This window comes from Ursus americanus, chromosome 9, assembly GCF_024610735.1.
Source record: "Ursus americanus isolate L20-20 chromosome 9, mUrsAme1.1.p, whole genome shotgun sequence".
NCBI lineage: Eukaryota > Metazoa > Chordata > Mammalia > Carnivora > Ursidae > Ursus > Ursus americanus.
The window spans coordinates 9,224,837-9,243,843 of record NC_142135.1 but is presented as its reverse complement, the minus strand read 5'-3'; the positions used below and the strand labels follow the sequence as shown (position 1 = coordinate 9,243,843).

The 19,007-nt window shown below is 43.1% G+C and overlaps 1 protein-coding gene across 2 annotated transcripts in view; it reads right to left on the bottom strand.

Annotated features, from left to right (window-relative positions):
* The window catches only part of DNAAF11 (dynein axonemal assembly factor 11), a 73,134-nt gene extending 65,432 nt beyond the window's left edge, over nucleotides 1–7,702 (bottom strand). The window contains exon 1 of one of the 2 annotated variants that reach the window (XM_045812208.2): nucleotides 7,590–7,702. In XM_045812208.2, coding sequence (XP_045668164.1) covers nucleotides 7,590–7,599 — 10 coding nt within the window. In that variant the 5' untranslated portion in view covers nucleotides 7,600–7,702. The remainder of the gene's footprint in view (nucleotides 1–7,589) is intronic. The other variant, XM_045812207.2, reaches the window with a different exon arrangement.
* Nucleotides 7,703–19,007: the final 11,305 nt, after the last annotated feature.

Sequence of the window (19,007 nt, the reverse complement as noted above, 5' to 3'; positions counted from 1 at the left end):
TAAGCAGAAAATGACTTTCCGAAAACCAAACCTATAAGAGAAGGGCATTAAAACTACTCTCCACACGTCCCATCAATCAAAGTTGGTTCTAACAGCTTAAGTCAACTGATAATGAATATACGGGTGTAGCCAAGTCGAGGACACAGCAAAGCTGCTGTGTAAAGTCAAATGTATTAGCTGTCTCTGTAATCGTCTACCAGAATTCTCTTAGTAAGGATGCAACAGGGATTGAGGGGTTGGGACGGCACAACCATTGTTATTTCAGCTACCCTAATGAAATGTGGGAATTATTCACTGCTGCCAATAAGAACCTCAGTGACCAGTGGGGAATATGTAACTTCAACTATACCAATTCATGGAGCAGGGGGCTGGTTTTTTGGAGGCCTTGCTGCCATCAGACCTGAAGTCAAAGGGGCCAGGAGGATGTGCCCATCCAGAGCCCATGCCCTTCCCTCTAGAAGGTGTCCCAGGTTGAGGAACAATAGAATTCTCTGCCCAAGGGGCCGCAAGCCTGCCTCCAAGCCCTACACTGGCCGCTTCTCCAGGTTCATTCCTGAAGACAGGACGTACCATGAGGTATATATCCCTATACCCTGGAGTGTCCAAGGAGCAGCTCTTTTCTGGAAATGTGGATGGATATGTAGGCTGGAGTACTGACCCTCATACAGGGGCTTGAGGACCAGGATTGAGCCAGGGATGGGAACAGAAGGGAGGGGTGTGCCAGGGAGCCACTCTCCCCAGATTCCGCCCCCCTTCCACAGCTCTGGCATAGAACCCAAGGTGTTTGAGAAACATATTAAACGTAGCCTTCTGGGTTGTTATAAAGATATTCTTGTCGAGGGAGGAAAATGCATTTTATCTGGCAGTTTGATAACTTGACACATGAGCGTCCATTATATTCTTTCCCTGGGTCACCAGTTGCCCTGGAAGGCTTAGTGGAACATTCATATTGAAGATATAAACCCAAGTTGAACCCCACAGCAGCTGTCATCTGTAAGTATGGTTCAGCCCAATGTGTTCAGGGGAATTCTGAAAGCGTCTTGTTAAAGCATCACGGTGTCCAGCCTGGGATGGCTACGCCAACATCTATACAGCCCACTGGGGGTGGCCTGGGTTTCAGAAATGCTAAAGGGATCATGGGCCATTCCAGCTGTATGTCTTAGAGGCTTTTCTGATTTGTCCAACTCTAAAGACCCACAGGTTGCTCTATGGGTACCAAATACCCTATGTTCTCTTGCTACACCTTTCTTAAAATTAAGAAACTCTTTTCATTATGCTATTTTCTGTGTGAATTTGATCACTTCCATGCAATTGTCAACTCCTCCCTTTCAGAGGCATGTAGGTATTAGGAAGGAATTACGTTGATCTGTATCTCCTAACCATGAGAATTAAGATGATAAAAATCACTATTAGTTGAAAGGGATGGAGGCAGAGGAACCTCCCTTTGCATGAATAACTAATTTGCACACACACACACACACACAGGAAAGGAAGGTCAACAGTTGATTCGGCACCACAGGGAAGCTTGTCCAACAGCAACAATTCTACGTAATTAGGACAGATGAAAAAAAATGGAGAATCACAGAGGAAGGGAGCACTGCGAAAGTCTGGATCTCCCAGCGGCCCTTTCCTGACCTCTTCTATAGAAAGCAGACTGCTGCGTGGCCCCCCGTTTTATAGCACTCAGGAAACTGCTGTTACACAAAGCTGCCCCACCTGCAATGGAGAGGAACATGAGCGAAGAAACCAGAGCCCCCAAGAAGAAATGTGGAAGACTATGTACGTGGTGGATGGGGATAATAGCACTCCAACGCTTTTCAACAGGAAAGCATTTTGCAGTTTTATGCATTATGTCATTTAGACCAAACTCTTTTATTCCCAGGAGCACTGTTCACCTTTAGAAAGTTTGCTCCAAAAAATACAGCACTGCATTGACAAGAAATCATTCCGGGGATTTAAAGCTGCTTTGGAAGCCTTAGTATGTCACCCTAACACTGTTTCAAGAGAGAGAACATTGCCGTGCCTACCAGCCAGTGGTAGAAGAACGTGCCAGGTACTCCACGAAACACAGTGCTCTCGCTTCCTTATTTTCGAAAACTTCAAACAGCAAAATGCAGGACCCGAATGGACTCTGAGAAGTGTCTCACCCATAGACGCTAGCCAAGACCGCATGACTGGAGCAGTGGGGGCTGATAAGAACACTGACAGTTTAAGCACAGATTCATGCTCATCTAACCGGTTGCAGCTAAGGAATCCAACCAAAGGTTCAACCAAAACTCACCTGTCAGCCTACCCTGCTTTTCAACGCCGTGGGACGACTGGGTTTTCAATAACTTGAGGGAATGTCAATAAATTGACTCTGTGGGGTGAAGGGCAGAAGGAGAAGGTTTCTGGAATACTGGCGGTTGTCAGGCCTTGTTTGTTTCTATGAAGCTTTTCAGTGTATTAAGCAAAGTTCTAGAAACTCCCGGGGCGCCTGGGTGGCACAGCGATTAAGCGTCTGCCTTCGGCTCAGGGTGTGATCCTGGCGTTATGGGATCGAGCCCCACATCGGGCTCTTCCGCTATGAGCCTGCTTCTTCCTCTCCCACTCCCTCTGCTTGTGTTCCCTCTCTCGCTGGCTGTCTCTATCTCTGTCGAATAAATAAGTAAAATCTTTTTTAAAAAAAAAGTTCTAGAAACTCCCGAAGCCAATAATGAAGTGTTCATTCCTTCAGGCTTTCTATTGTGTTTTGTAAATAGCCCTCTGTTTCTCACTGGATTAGAATAAAATTGATAGCGTATGTTTGGGGCAGATTTCGCAGAATTTGTAAACATCTTGAAAGACCTAGCAGAGATATCTATGAAACAGAACTGTAGCAGAGATGAAGGGGTGACAAATAGGAGAAGGTCACCTCTTGTAGCATCTACGTGTTTTTTTTATTGTTTTCAATGGACACTTTTAAAACAGGATTACTTATTTGCCCTGCCTTTTGTGACTGAATCGGGGCATCATAACAAGCCTTGCTAGCCATACTAGACCCAATGCAACGATTCACATAGAGAGTGCTATTAAAGAACATGGGTGAAGGGCTATGGGGCAGCGACAGAAGAACACAGAGAGAACAAGGGGTATAAAGAGGGGAGTGATCAGTGTTACTGAGTGGCAGGAGGGAGGGCAAAAGAGGCATCGCGGAGAAGCAGCCTGAGCTGAGCCTTGAAATGTGAGTAGGTATTTGCCAGATAAACAGATGAAGAAGGGGCGCTCCAGGTTATGGTAGATGCTGTGTTGCCCAGTTCTCTCCTTCAAAACTGAAGGATTAGTTCTTCTAGCTGCTGGGAGTTAGGCCAGCAGACCACCCTCAGTGGCCCACCTTCTTCCTAAGTCACTCGGCTAAAGAGACACCTCACCCAACGCCATGCCCCTTTCCAGGAAAGCCCATATGCAAAGACCGGTTGACGTGGGGCCCTAATGGCCCAGCCCTCTCACCCCAGCTTGGGAAAATCGAAAGGTCCATTCCCAGTTTAGAGGTCCTTCCAAGTTTCCAGGTTGGTTAGCTACAGCCTTTGTTAAAATGTATCCCATCCCAACATCCTTCCCTGCCCAGTCTTGCCTCCTTCCCTACCCATTCCACTAACACTCCCTAATGAACCTCCTGCACACTAATCTCCATGGAAAAGTCTGCTTCCTGGGGAACCCAACCTGGAAGAGTGGATACCGGAAGTGGTACGTGAGCGCAGATGCTAACCAAGATGGGCCTCTGGAGTCGGAGTCTGCTGCCCGAGTGGCAATGGGGACACCACTACTGGTGGGAGATGGAGCACAGATAGTGTCTAGCACAAGGTAGCTGTGCGATGTTTAACACCTGCACTTGTGCTGCAAAGAGAACAGTGTCAGTCCATCTGGAATACCATAGCACAAATACCATAAAGTAGGTGGGTTACAAACAAGAAACATTTATTTCTCAGAGTTCTGGAGGCTGGAAGTCTAAGACCATGGCATGGACAGATCTGGTGTCTGGGGAAACCCTACTTCCCCACTGATGGGAATCTCACATGGTGGAAGGAACAAGGTAGGTCTCTGGGGCCTCTTTCAGAAGGGCAATAATCCCAATCGTGACGGCTCCCCCTTCATGACCTAATGACCTCCCAAAGGCCCACCTCCTAATATCATCCTTTGAGGGTTAAGATTTCAACATATGAGGGGCGCCTAGGTGGCTCAGTCGGTTAAGCATCTGACTCTTGGTTTCAGATCAGGTCATGATCTCAGGGTTGTGAGATGGAGCCCCGTGTTGGGCTCTGCACTGGGCAGGGTGCCTGCTTAAGATTCTCTCTCTCCCTCTGCCCATCCTCCCCACTCACTCTCTCTCTCTCTCTCTCTCTTTTGAAAGAAAGAAAGAAAGAGGGAGAGAAAAGAGAAGAGAAGAAAAGAAAACAGAAAAGGAGAAGAGATTTCAGCATATGAATTTTGGGGGACACATTCAACCTATAGCAAATAGGATCCTAGTGAAAGGCAATGCACTAGTAAGTGTGACGTGACACACCAGACAGTAGAGAAATATGGGGAAATCATAACTTAAAAACTCAAAGGACAGGGGCACTTGGGTGGCTCAGTTGGTTAGGCATCTCCCTTCAGCTCAGGTCATGATCCTGGGGTTCTGGGATCGAGCCCCACATTGGGCTCCCTGCTCAGTGGGGAGCCTGCTTATCCCTCTCTCTCTGCTGCTCCCCCTGCTTGTGCTCTCTCTCCGTCTCTTTCTCAAATCAATAAATAAAATCTTTAAAAAAAACCCTCAAAGGACAGTTATATTGGGTGGCTGCTGCTGACACAGTTGATAAGGAAAGGCTGAGCATGATTAATTGGACGTTTAAAAAAGCTGGAGTACCACACTGACAGCATATAAAGAGGTTTGCGTCCTGAAACCAGAGAGTAAAGAGAGCAGAGAATGAGGACCAGGACTTAATCATAAGAGGAGCAAGGACTTCAGGTTCCAGACATGATGGAGTCATAGGGACAAGATTGCACCTCCAGCCTAAACCAACTAACATCTGGAAAAACATATATGAAAAACAAAACTTGACATTAGGAAATCAAAAGGGAAATTATAAAGTATTTTGAACAGAACAAAAAATGAAAAGCCGTATCAGAATGTGTGGGATATGGCTCAAACATAAGTTGGAGGAAAATTTACAGCACTAAATGCCTAAAGAAAGGAAAAAGGTCTCAAACATCAGCTTCTTCTTTAAGAAACTAGAAAAAGAATAGATTAAACCCAAAGTAAGCAGAAGAAAGTAAATAACAAAGATTATATCAAAACTCAATGAAATGGAAACTGAAACAATTGAGAAAAGTCAATAAAAATACTTAAAAAAAATAAAATTAGTAAACGTCCAGCCAGACTGATCAGTGAAAAAAGAAAAGACATAAATCGCCATTATTGGGAATGAAAGCACAACATCATATAGATTACATAGTATTAAAGGCTAGTAAGAGAGTAATACAAATAACTTTATGCTAATAAATTCAGGAGCTTAGATTAAATGGGAAAATTCCTTAAAAGTCACGAACTACCAAAGCTCACATGGCAAGACACAGATAAACCAAACAGCCCTGTATCTACTACAGTAATTGGATATGTAGCTCGGACCTTCCCACAAAGAAAACCATAGCACAGATGTCTTCACTGATAAATTCTACCAAACGTTTAAGGAAAAATAATACCCCGTGTACACAAATGCTTCTATAAAATTTAAGAGAATTTAAGAATTTAAGAAAATTTAAGAATACTTCCCGAGATAATTCTACAAGGCCAGCATTACCCTAAGTCCCAAACTAGACAAATACAAGGCCAAGGATGACCACAGGAGATGCTCTTCTAGACCAGGGCTAACTGATAGAAACTGGGATAACAGACTCTTGAAACTATGAAGGCCAGGTAGCGACATTTAACTTTAGAAGGTAGGTGGACAGATGTTATAATGAGGGACAAGGTTGGAGTGGTGGCCAGTGGTCCACATCCATGGCGGGCTATGGAGATGGTGAACAGAACGTGACATTCCTAAGGACAATACAGACGGGCAGCCAACAAAGGTACCATGTAATCTATGCAATCAAAATACAACAAGGATTGATGACCGGAAGGCTAAGGACAATTGTCTCAATGAAAAGTCACAATTTCTTGCCTAGTTTCCAGACCACAGTCAGTTTTTGGACCTAAAACTAGAGTTGCCAGGTTTAGCAAATAAAAATACTGGGTGTCCTGTATTTTTATCTGACAACCCATTGACTAAAAGAGAGGTTGGGTCCCCAAGAGTACATGGCAATGACTCATCCAATCCTTTCCAAAAGGACTGCTGTCTTTGTTACTTGAGTAACAATACACTGGGGAAGGGGGAATACCAAATCACATTGACGCCTCCTGGACACAGGGTTTGAATTGTCATTAATATCTGGAAACACAAAGCATTGCCAAGTATTCTTATCAGAGGGGGCATGCTGGGGGCCAGGTTATAAATGGAATCACACCCATGTCCAGCTCACAATTCGTTAATCCATTAACGAGTGTTGATAAATATGTGGATTGTTTCCATTTTTTAGCTACTATGAAAGCAGGTGCTATAAATGTTCATACACAAAGTCTGTGTGGACAAAGGTTTTCTTTTTTTTTTTTTTTTTTGTATTATCTAAGGATCACATGGGTGGTAACAAAGTTTTCCTTTAATTTTTACTGCTGTGGTCTAATATTTTTGTCTACTGCTTTAGAGAAGAGGGAATACCAGTAAGTGGTTTAGGAATGGGGCTTTTACTATTTACAAATCACCTGCCCCTTCCACCAGACTGTCAGCTCTTCCAGGGCAGAAACCCCACATCCAGCACAGTCTCTTGATTTAAAAATATTAATTATGACACTTCTACAGTAAGTGAGCAATTACGCTGAACTATACAAAATTGTCACAAATCAGAGGAAGATTGGAAAAGGTGTTGGTAGGCAAATGGTTCAATCTAATATAAATAACTGTTAATCCCATCACTTTGCACATTCTGTTGCTGTATTTGTGAAGGAACACTTTTACAACACCTAACCAGGTCTGTAAAACAATACTACTACTGCTTTCGTTTTGGAGATGAGGTTTAGGACCAAATGGGTGACGTCACTGGCTCTAAGTCTCCGGGCTGGTAGGCGGAGAAGACGGGCTCTGGAGCGGTTCCCTCCACTACCAGGTACACTGCCCGGCCCAAGGAGTGTGAAGGCGGCAGCTCCGAGATAGCGACGAGCCCAGGACCACAGGGCGAGCAGGGAGACGCGTTGGCGCGAACTGGGCACGTCTGAAGCCAACCCCGCACTTTCCACCACCCCCTAACCTGAAGCCCCCCGTGCCTTTCTCGCCCACCCCATTTTATAGATGAGGAACCTGAGCCTCGCAGAAGCTAAGCTGCCCGCCCGGCTGGTCAGCGGAGGGGCTGGCACTACCGGGCCTGCGGAGGGCGGAGGGCCCAGGTGGGCCGGAATGCGCGGGCCGGAAGGGGCGGCGGTGGTCTGGGCCCCTGGGACCCGGGACGACGCCCGGAAAGGGGACAGTCGAGGGCGGCAGGTGGGAGGGGGCGCTTACTCCGGCCCATGGCACCTCTTCGGTTCGCGGGCCGGGGAAGCTGGGCCCGGACCCCGAGGTCTTCCTTCGCACTTCCCAGTTACACCTTCGTGCGTCCACTCCGGACCCTGGGAGCCATGGCAACAGGGACTCTATGGCGGCCGCGCGGGGCCAGGCTGCGCCGCGTTTCCAGCGCCGCGGAAGAGCAGGAAAGAGAGACTCCGCGATGGAGGGCTCATCGCGTAGGCAGAGGCTCTCGTCCCGACACCTAGTTCTCTTCCCCGGCCCCACCCCACCTTCCGCAGACTGCTTCCCTTCCCCCAAATCAACTGGCCAGACAAAACATCACGGCGTTCTCGCTTCCTAGTGGATCTGCCTGCCTCTCTTCTGCCCTGCACTTCTTCTGTCTGTGTAGTTAAGGCCCTCCGGAGCCAGGGGTCAGCGTGTGGCCCCCGTTCGCCTCGCTAGCCGGGTGGCCTTAAACTTCCTTAGCCTGTTTCCCTATCTGTAAGATGAATAACAATAACTTCAAAGGATCCTTGTGAAGGTTTTTAAAGAGATGATTTGAATGAATGAAGGACGCTTTTATAAAACAGCCTACCTATAAAGGGTAGTTGCATTGTTCTCATGTCCTTAAAGTCACAGCCCAACACGGATTTCCTGCTAACAAGCTTTCCAAAAACAATACCCTCCATCCACTTTCCATACCCACCCCTTTCTTAGCTGTAAAGAATAGAAAGTGCATCTCCTGTAATTCCCGCTTCTCCTCTCCCATGTCCCCAGACCTCTCCCCCGAAAATGCCCAATAGGGTTTACCCAATTCTAGACTAGGAAGAATATCTGTAATTCATCCTCATTCATCCTTATAAGTTCATATGTGAGGGCTTTAGTGGATGACGCCTCCCAAAAGTTGTTTTATTTGTTCGTTTATTGCCACCTTCTCCCATTTTGTCCTCACCCACCTGCCTCTAGCAACCAGAACTAATTTGTTCTCTGTATCTGTGAGTTCCTTTGCTTGTTTGTTTAGATTCTGCATATAAGTGAGATCACACAGTATTTGTCTTTCTCTGCCTGACTTACTTCAGTTAGTTTAACACCTCAAGGTCCATACAGGTCGGAACAAAAGGCAAGATTGCCTTCTTTTTTATGACTGAATAATATTTCAATATACATATAATTTTTCTAATGACTGAATAGTAGTTCAGTATATATGTATATATGTATATATATAACATGTATGTATAATCACATTTTCTTTATCCATTCATTTTTTGATGGACACTTAGATTGCTTCCATGTCTTGTGTATTGTAAATAATGCTGCAAGAACACGGGGCGGGGGGGGGCAGATATTTTTTTTAATTAGTGTTTTTATTTTCTTCAGATAAATATCCAGGAATGGAATTGCTGGATCATATCGTAAGTTCTATTTTAAATTTTTGGAGGCTCTCCATACTATTTTTCACAGTGGCTGCACCAATTTACATTCCCACCAATGATGTAAGAGGGCTCCCTTTCTCCACATCTTTGCCAACCCTTGTTATTTCTTGTCTTTTGGGGAATAGCCATTATAACAGGTATATAGTAACATCTCCTTGTGGTTTTGATCTGCATCTTTGATGATTAGTTACATGGAGCACTTTTTCATATACCTGTTGGACATTTATTTGTATGCCTTCTTTGGAAAAATGTCTATGCAGATTTTCTGTCCATTTTTAAATCACAAAAATTTTTTTGAGTTGCATGAGTTCTTCACACATTTTTCAAATTAACCTTTTACCAGATATAAAATTTGCAAATACTTTCTCCCATTCTGTAGGTTGCCTTCTCATTTTGTTTGATGTAGTCCCACCTGTTTGTTTTTGCTTTGGTTGCTTTTACTTTTGGTGTCAAACCCTCCCTCCCACCAATAACAAAAATCATTACCAAGACCAATGTCAAAGAACTTACTCCTGATGTTTTCTTCTATGAGTTTTATGCTTTTGTTTTTAATGTATTATTGTGCTTTTGTTCTTAACGCATTGTTGTTACAAAAGTAATTATTGCCCTCTATCCATTTGCAGAAAAAAAGAAAGTTCTATGTGCAAACTATGTTTTAAAAACTTCTCCCATCTCAATCATAGTGAATAGTATAGAGTCTATGTTCTTATATTGATATGTGTGTTATGTTTACATTATAAAAGAAGATTCGGGGGCTTCTGGGTGGCTCAGTCAGTTAAGCATCTGACTCTTGATTTGGGCTCAGGTCATGATCTCAGGGTCATCAGATCTAGCCCACTTCAGGCTCCTGCTCAGTGTGGAGTCTGCTTCTCTTCTCCCTCTGCCCCTTCTCCCACTTGCTCTCTCTCTCTCTCTTTTTCTCACTCTCTCTAAAATAAATAAATAATTCTTAAAAAATAAAAGAAGATTCATAAAGTAATGTTGAGTGTAAAGAAATGTATTCTTTCAGCAGACACCTGTTAAGCATTTACTGTTGCAATTATTAGTGTTTGTCAAGTGGAGACAAGGGCATGAACTGTGACAGAGAGTCAGAAAAGCTAAACAGGGTGGAGTGAAGGAGGAACTGGGAAGCCAGTCAATTTGGCAATGGAAACAATTGCATGGATGTGATTAGATCAGGGATAATGGAGGCCATGAATGCCAGGCCAAAGGAACTAAACTAGAATGGTGGAATTTCAGGCGCCATTTCCCATCATGGGAGAATTATTGGGAGTTCCAAGGAGACTCCCAAAGGATTGCAACTTATAAATTTAGGTGACATCCTCTGCTCCCGCCCAAAAGCCTGGTTCTCATCATTTCACTAATTTTTGGAAGCAACACAGTGTAGGGCGAAGAGCGTGAACTCTGGCGTTGGAGACCTGGTTCAAATCCACAGATGTGTTATTGTGTGACATCAGAGAGATGACTCCACCTTCCAGAGCTAACACTTCCCCATTTCCACATGGAACTGGCAGTGCAGGTAATCTACGGCTCTGCTGCTGAGAGATCTGTGTGCTGGTGTCTGATTGCTCACGTAAGAGATGAAGTGCCCTCAGCAGCAGGCTAGTTTAGCAAATATGCCTATGCTTGAACTTGTGCGTTTGACCGTGAGAGGTTCGTCAAGGCTAAAAAAGATCTATTTCTGGCAGGAAGCTGGTACTGGGGGATAATCCACGTGGAAGGGTGGTTTCTGAGATAACAGAGACATGAAGTCAGGACCAGTAGAAAGGACCTTGGCCTCTGGATCAGAAGAGACAAGAGGGAGTCTGGGACTCTAGAAAGTTCTCAAGACCAACTGCAACCCAGGTATCTGGTATGTTGGCTCTGAACTTTTGTCCTCACCTTGAGAGAGTCTCAATCTTAAACTCGCAATCTCACTCTTAAACTCTCTAGGGCTCTCAAGGGCCTCGAATTTTTCCTATGAAATTTAATATTTGTTTTCCATGAAACTTAATATCTGTGGACCTGAGATATTCTATCCATTTATACACAAGTGAACAAACAATACTGTCATTCTACTGCATAAAAGTCTCTAGGATGTTTTTAAGCATCATGTACTCAACACAACCCAGTGTTTTGTAAGTGTTAACTAATTCTCACATTAACCCTTGGAGATAGACAATGTTATCATCTACATATTGTCAATAAGGAAACTGAGGCCCAGGGAGATTATATTACCAGAATTTTATGCCCCGAACTGCACTCCATACTGTATCACTTTTGAGACAGAGCTACCTGAAGGTGGGGAGGGAGTTTATTTTTCATCTCTGAATCCTACCTCTCAGCACAATTCCTGATACTCACTAGGTCCTTAGTATATATTTGTTGAATGATTGAATGAATAAGTCAGTGAGTCAATCTCTCCAAGAGCTTGGCATCCCGGATGGCTATATCTCATGACTTAAGTAGGATCACCATGAAAGTTACGTATGTTAAGGGGATCTATCGGGCTACCCAGGAAGAGTCCCTTTCTTTTGGTCATTGGACATTTCCTTGTCTTAGGACCTTTCATCAAAATCTAGGATAAGAACTCCTTTGGGAAGCAAGGTCTTGACCAATTGTTCTACCACTCTGGTGGAACAGAGAAGAGCCTCAGATGATAAAGCAGAGAAACCAGGAATATCTACTTCATAATTTGTCATGGGCCAGGCTGGGCTGATTATGCCGCATCCTTCCTCAACCCAACATCACTATCACTGTGTTTCTTAAGAACAAAAGACCCATGGGGCACTAAGGACAGGTGTACAATGTGCTGTGATGGTTACAGTCCACTGACGAAAGGGAAATGGGGAAATAAATCACAATGTGACAGCTGCAAGTCAAGGGAAGTTCATTTTACTCCAACTGAATGAGATTGTTTAGAGTCATGGTGTGTGTCTATTTATGCAAATCATTATTCAAAACAGACTCGTTACTTTGGCTCCTGGAAATATAACCAGATGAGTGGGGTTTCCTGGGGAAACAACTATATTATTTTGTGTCTGTAAGTCAGAGAAGTAAATCTCAAAAAGGTTTTTTTTTAATTTCCAATAACAGCAAAATAATCCTCCTGCTTCTTTTGTGCTGGATAAATTCAAGAGACACTGACCTAGAAAGCTATTTGTTTCTTATTATTTTCACTATTATATATAATTTAGTTTTTTATGATGTGTAACTAATATTGTGGTTACAATTCAGTTATGCTTTACATTAATTTTCCTTCAGAAGAGTTTCCCATTGTATCTTTATGACAAGTAAATAAACTGACTCTTGATCTCAGCTCGTGTCTTGATCTCAGCATAATGAGTACAAACCCCACACCGGGTTCCATGCTGGGCTTAGAACCTACTTAAAAAAAAATTAAGGGTTGACATTTTAGGAAGGACTTTTACTAATTTGAATATACTTAGAGGAGAGTAACCAGGATATCCTACTCCCCCAGTAAGGGTTGAAGTACTGGGGCTTTACACAATTTACTTGACCTCATTGTTTCCTCATCTGTAAAATGGGAAAAGTAAAGTGCCTACGTGATGGGGTTTCTGTGAGGTTTACAGGAGAGAATGTGTGAAGTGTTTTCCCACAGTAAGGGCTAGATACATCTCCATTTTTATTATTATGTGTGAGGAAAGATGGAGAGCAATGAGGTTCTCTCAAAGAAGACCACTGTGTACAGCCAGTGGTTAGACTAACAGGGGTCAGTCCTGCCTGTTACCATCCAAAGAGCCACACCCACCAGCACACATTTTCCCTGGAGGAAGATGCTATTGATCTCAGAAGATGCTGACCAAGTATTTCCTTGATTAGTTTCTTATTTGTTTCAAGCTCAGTTTTATCGTTTTTTTTAGCACTTCCTGGAAGACAAGTGGTAGCAGGTGCTGAGGCCTAAAAAAATTATAGGAGCAAAGACTAAAAAAATTGTATCCACTAACTTAATTTTCCCTGAGAACTGGGTAAACAACAGCTTTGTTCAGTTTTAGTGTTAGAACACCTGGGTCCGGCTCATAGAAAACCACATGATTATTGTTTGAGAACCACTGAGCTCTACCGACTATAGGCAAGGATGTGAGAAAATAAAATCCACAAAAATTACAACTGTATCTCCAAAAACATTAATCCTGCCTTAATATAATCGACAAGGATAAACTTGAAATGAGGCCCCTGGGGAAATTGCAAGTAACTGCCAATTTTGCTAATGATAATAAGTTTATTTTAATTGCTAATATATTCCTAATTACTCTAGATCTAAAATGTTTACTTCGCTGTCAGTCATCATCTTTGATTTATGTTCTTTGTGAAAAGACTTTGTCATATCAATCAACCCTTTTCAAATTTGGTGGCAGCTGCTTAAAATGATCTCACCTTCCTTGTCACATAGCTTGGCTGGGCAGCATTTGTCCAAAGGCAGAGAGAGGCCTTCCCCACCAAATCCTCTAGAATTCATAGCTTCCCGTTTCAGCTGGAGAAAAGTAGTATTTTTAAGACTTTGGTTACATGAACAAAGAGGACTGACACTGTCTATCCCCAACTCTGATTTTAATCTGATATTCTATCTGTTCTGTCCCCTCTATCTGAACGTGTGTGTGTGTGTGTGTGTGTGTGCGTGTGTGTGCGTGTGCGTGTGTGTGCGTGTGTGCGCGTGTGTGCGTGTGTGTGCGCGCACATATCCAGATAATTGTTTTAAGAGCATGATGTAGTTGTGTAAAGATTCCTAATCTGGGTGGGCATTACAGGGTCCCATTAACCCATTTACTCATTTCTTTCTCTTTCAGCAAACATGTATCGAGCCCTTAGGGCTGGGGTAGAGTGGTGACCAAGACTGACAAGGTCTTGACCATGCCAGAACACGTATACTCATTGAAGGAAATAGACAGTAAACAAGTAAAAAAATAAATACTACATAAAATGATTGCATGTGATATGTGTTTTGAAAGAAAAATGGGCTGGTAGATTTAGTCTGGAGGCTGGCTACTTTGGATAATCAGAGTAGGTCACATATGGAGTGAGTCCTGAACATGAGAAGGAGCCAGTTATGTGAAGAGCTAAAGAAAGATTGTTCCTAGGGATAGAGAAAAGCAAAAGCTCTCAGACTAGGGAGAGGCTGGTCTGCTAAAGGACAGAATAAGGCAGCTAGTATGATGGGGCAACTGCACAGAGAAATGTCAAGGGGTAGGTCAGTGGCAAATAACTAGGTAGACCCTTGTAAGCAGACAGGTTGTTATTTCAAACATGATGGACACAGGCACGTACAGAGAGAAGACCATGTGAGGACACAGGGAAAAGAGCCTAGAACACACCCTTCCCTCATAGCCATGGAAGGAACCAGATCTACCTGACCTCCAGAACTATGAGAAAACAAACTTCTGTCACTTAAGCTACCCAATTTGTGGCACTTTGTTACAGCAGCCTTAGAAAACTAATAATAGGAGTGAAGAATGACTGCTGAACATTTTATTTGAAAAACTAGAAGAATGGCATTTCCATGAATTAAGATGTTGAAGATGGTAGAGGGACTGATTCGGAGGAGGTAGGAACTAGGAGGTCTGTTTTGGATGTATTAATTTTCAGATATGTTTTAGACATTCAGTAGAAATTTTGAGAAGGCAATTTGGGTATATGAACGTGAAATGGAGGTCCAGGCAGGAGATTTAGTTGGAGTGCTTTTTTTTTTTTAATAGAGATGTTGACACCCATGTACATAGATGAGAACATTCTAGAAGTGAGTGTGGACCGAGAAGAGATCCAGGGCTAAGCCTGAGCATACTCCAAAATATAAAGTTGGCAATATGTGCAAAAATGAGCAAGAGAGACATAAAACCGGTGAGGTAGGAGGATAAGCCAAGTAAGAGAATTGCTTCCAAGAAGGAAGGACTAATGAACTATGTCAAATGCTGCTATAGGTCAAGTCAAATGAGACCCAAGAATTAATCATTGGGTAAAGCATCATTGAAGGTAGTTGCAGCTTTGCCAGGGGCTGGTATGGTGGATGGTGGGGTTATAATCCTGATGGGAGTAGGTTCGAGAAAGACTTGGAAGAGAAGAATCAGGGGCAAAAAATAATAGAAGAAAAATCTACCAAGGAATTTCACTGCTACTGGGAGCAGAGCAATGGAGAAAGAGAGCAGTTATAAGGGATATGGAATCCAAAGAGAGCTTAATTAAGACAGGTGTTATTATAACGCATTGGCATGCTACCACTGTAGAAGAGAGGGCAATTCCTGGAGGAATCTCCATAAATAGATAAGAGGGGGTGGGCTGCAATCATGAGTAGTGAGTCGGCCTTAGATAGCAGCAAGGACTTTCCATCCACAGAACAGGAAGGAAGGAGAGTAGGAACAGATGCTTGTAGGTGGATAAATATGGTGCCGATGGCTGGTTGTGTCTTCTTAACTGTTTCTATTTTCTCTGTGAAATAGGAAGCAAGTACATGAGCTAAGAACAAGGCTTGGAAAGGATGTCTTAAAGGTTTGAGGAGAAAGGATAAGGTAGCACATGGTCACCTGGGGTATGGGAGAATGAATGCATAGAACAGGGTAAGATGATTGCGGGGCATCATCATATCATCATCACACCTTGAGAGTTATGGTTACAAATGTAAAGAAAGGCCTCCTGTGTGTTTTCTCTCAAGCCATATTTAGAGTGTGGAAAACTGCATAACAGATGGAGCTTCAGATGCAACCAAAGTTGTGGGTTTACCAGGAAAGTACAATGAATGGAGGCAGGTACAAGGGAATGATTTTAATGACAGCTCATGGAATCTAAAAGAATTTGATCCTGATAGCACTGAAAAACTGTTGGAGGTGAAGAGGTAGTGAGCCGGAAAAACCGTGATGGTTAAAAGTGGAGTGTCCAAAATTTTGATTATGAAGGAAGTAATGGCAGGGTCCAAGGTTTGACTATGATGGTGTGTGACTGTTTTAAGGTGGAAGCCAAGATGAGAAGAACAGAAGCAGTAAAGGAAGGAAGTGGTCAGACAAGAAGCACATAAAAGATTCTCAACATCATCCTCCATAAAGAGATGCAAATCTGTCTGAGGATAGAGGGACCACTGCAGTCCTCTAGGGCATGACTATAGTCAGAAAGACAGACATTACCAAGTGTTGGTGAGGATGTGGAGAAACTGGAACCCTCACACACAGCTGGCGGGGATATAAAATGGTGAAATTACTTTGGAAAATAATTTAGTAGTTTCTTAAAACGTTAAATATAAATGTACCATATGACCTAGCCATTCCAGTCCGAGGTATCTACCAAGGAGACATTAAGACATATATTCCCACAAAGACTTATATGTGAGTTTCATAGCAGCTTTATTCCTAATAGCCAATGAGCAGAAGCAACCCAAATGCCCGTTAAGTAGTGAATCGGCAAACAAAATGTACTAAATCCATAGAATGGAATATTATTCTACCATGAAGAGAAATGAAGTAGCGATTCATGCTTCAACATTGATAAACCTTGAAAACATTATGCTAAGTGGAAGAATCCAGACCCAGAAGGCCACATGTTGTATGATTCTATTTATATGAAATGGCTAGCAAAGGCAAATCTATGGATAAGGGAAGTAAATTAGGGGTTGGCTGGAGCGGAGGGGTGGGAATGAGAAGTGACCGCAAATGGACAGGGAGGATGTTTTGGGGGTGACAAAACTGTCTTAAAATTGGGCTGTAGTGATGGCTGCACAACTCTATAAATTCATTAAAAATCACTGAATTGTACACTCAAACAAGTGAATTTTATAGGGTGTAAATTATAACTTAATAAGGCTGATATTTTAATAAAAAAGAAAAATAAAAAATGAAGGAAACTGGGTGGTCAAAGTATTTGAGGGTACATATATATGTGTATATTGGAATCACCAGGAAGAATTACCAGAGCCATTCTGGAGGGAGTGACAACTAGGGAGGTGCTAACATCTTCAAGAAAAGATGGGTCGGTAGTTGATCGCACCAAGAAGTGGCAGCAGATGGTGCAGTTTGATGGCATGAACTCCGAAATTAGAGATTTGGGGGAGGAGGAACAGACAAAGATCCAGAGGTGGCCATGAGAAGCAAGGAGGACACCCACCCTAATTCCAGGTTCAGTGATATGAGGATTCTGGGAGAGAAAACTGAATGCCTGTGCTTAAAGTTTGTAGTTAATCATCACAATAGCCTGATGAAGTCTGCAGGGAAATATCCTAGACTTGGAACCAGATATGGGACCCTAATCTCAGATCCTCCAGTGGTTAACAATTGACCTCAACTTATCCTCTTGGACCCTAGACAATAAAATGAGAATAATAAGCATTGTCAACTTCACAGCGTTGTTCTGAGGGAGAAACAAGGGTATTTACAAATTCATCTCACATTTCATAGTAAGAGCTATTATCCTCAAACACTCTCCATTTTTGCTATTGAGAAATCTGAACTTCAGAGAGGTTAGGTGATTTGTCCAAAGCCATAGAGCACCTAAAGAGAAGACAAGGGTCCTGACTCATCCTGTCATCTATGCTGCCTCCCCTTTGCAAAGCCTCCTCTTAGAAATAACACTCCTCTAAGCTTTCTGTGCTGATTCTGAGACAGAAATAATAAGTAAATATTCCATTTCTGCAGTGCCAAGAAATAATCAAATCAGAGAATTTCTAAAGCTAAGTTAGAATAAGCCTAGTATAAAGAAGCATCTTGGAAAATCTAGATACAGTCATTGTTTCCACCACAACCCATGGCCCTCCTGCTCTCTTTCTCTGCACCAGCCACACCATATTCCTTGCCAGTTCTGTGTTGGATCATGTCCAGCCATCTGCTCTTTCAACAATTACTTATTGATTACTTTCTAAATTCCAAGCACCCTTCTGTGCCCAGAGGAATCAAAGAATTCCTGACCCTCTTGGAGGTTCTATTCTGGGGAAGAAAAGAGGCCAGAGCAGGGGGAAGCCAAAGATCCAAACCAACCAGATAATAAAATACATATACAAATGAACAAGAAAGATCATTTCAGAAAATGAGACAGTTCGGTTTCTGGGGGTGGTGGGAGTGGATGGGGAGAACATTCCTAGAGTGGCTGAGAAGGCTTCTCTGCAGAGGTGGTATTTGCCTGATGAGAGGAAGCTGGCCTTAAGAAGTTCAGGGACAAGAGTGTTCCTGCCAGAGTGTGGCAGGTGCAAAGGCCCTGAGGTGGAAATGAGCTTGATATAGTATAGGAACAGAAAGGAGAGCAGCACTGTGGCCATGGTATAGTGAGCTGGAGGAAATGTAATGTGAGATGGGTGTCTTCAACAGTGAAATGATCTGATGCACCTTTTTGAAAGATCACCGTAGCTGTTGTGTGGAGACTGGGCTGTAGCCTGGAACATTAGAAACGAAACGCTCCAGGTGGGAAAATTTCTGCCTTGAAATAAGTTGCTCCCCTGTCTTCAAATGTCCCTTCCCATTTTCTTCAGCTTCCAAACTCATACCCCTTCTTCAAGAGTATTTCAGAAGGATGCACAGTAGCCAAAAGGTGGAAACAAGGTGAGTGTCCATCAGTGAATGAATGGAGGAACAAAAGAGGTATATCCATACAATGGAATATTATTCGGCCGTAAAAGGAATGAATGCCGATAAACCTTAAAAACATCATGCTAAGTGGAAGAAAGCAGACACAAAATGTCACGCACTGTATGATTCAATTGATATGAAATGTCCCGAAAAGGTAAATCCAGAGACAGAAAGCTGACTAGTGGTTGCCAGGGGCTGGGGAAGCTGGCATGGGGCCTGACTACTTAATGGATATGGGGTGTCCCTTTTGGAGCTTGATAGAGGTGGTAGCTGCACAGCACTGCGCCTGCACTGGATGCCGTTGAACTGTACACTTTAATTTTATGTTATGTGACTTTCACCTCAACGAAAAATTTTGAAGGAAAAAAAGCATCTATTAGATATAACTTTTTCTAGCAGGCAGGATAAATACATTCTGACTAATTTCAGTTGGAAGGAGGGATCTATTGGAAAGACACTGGTTCCTC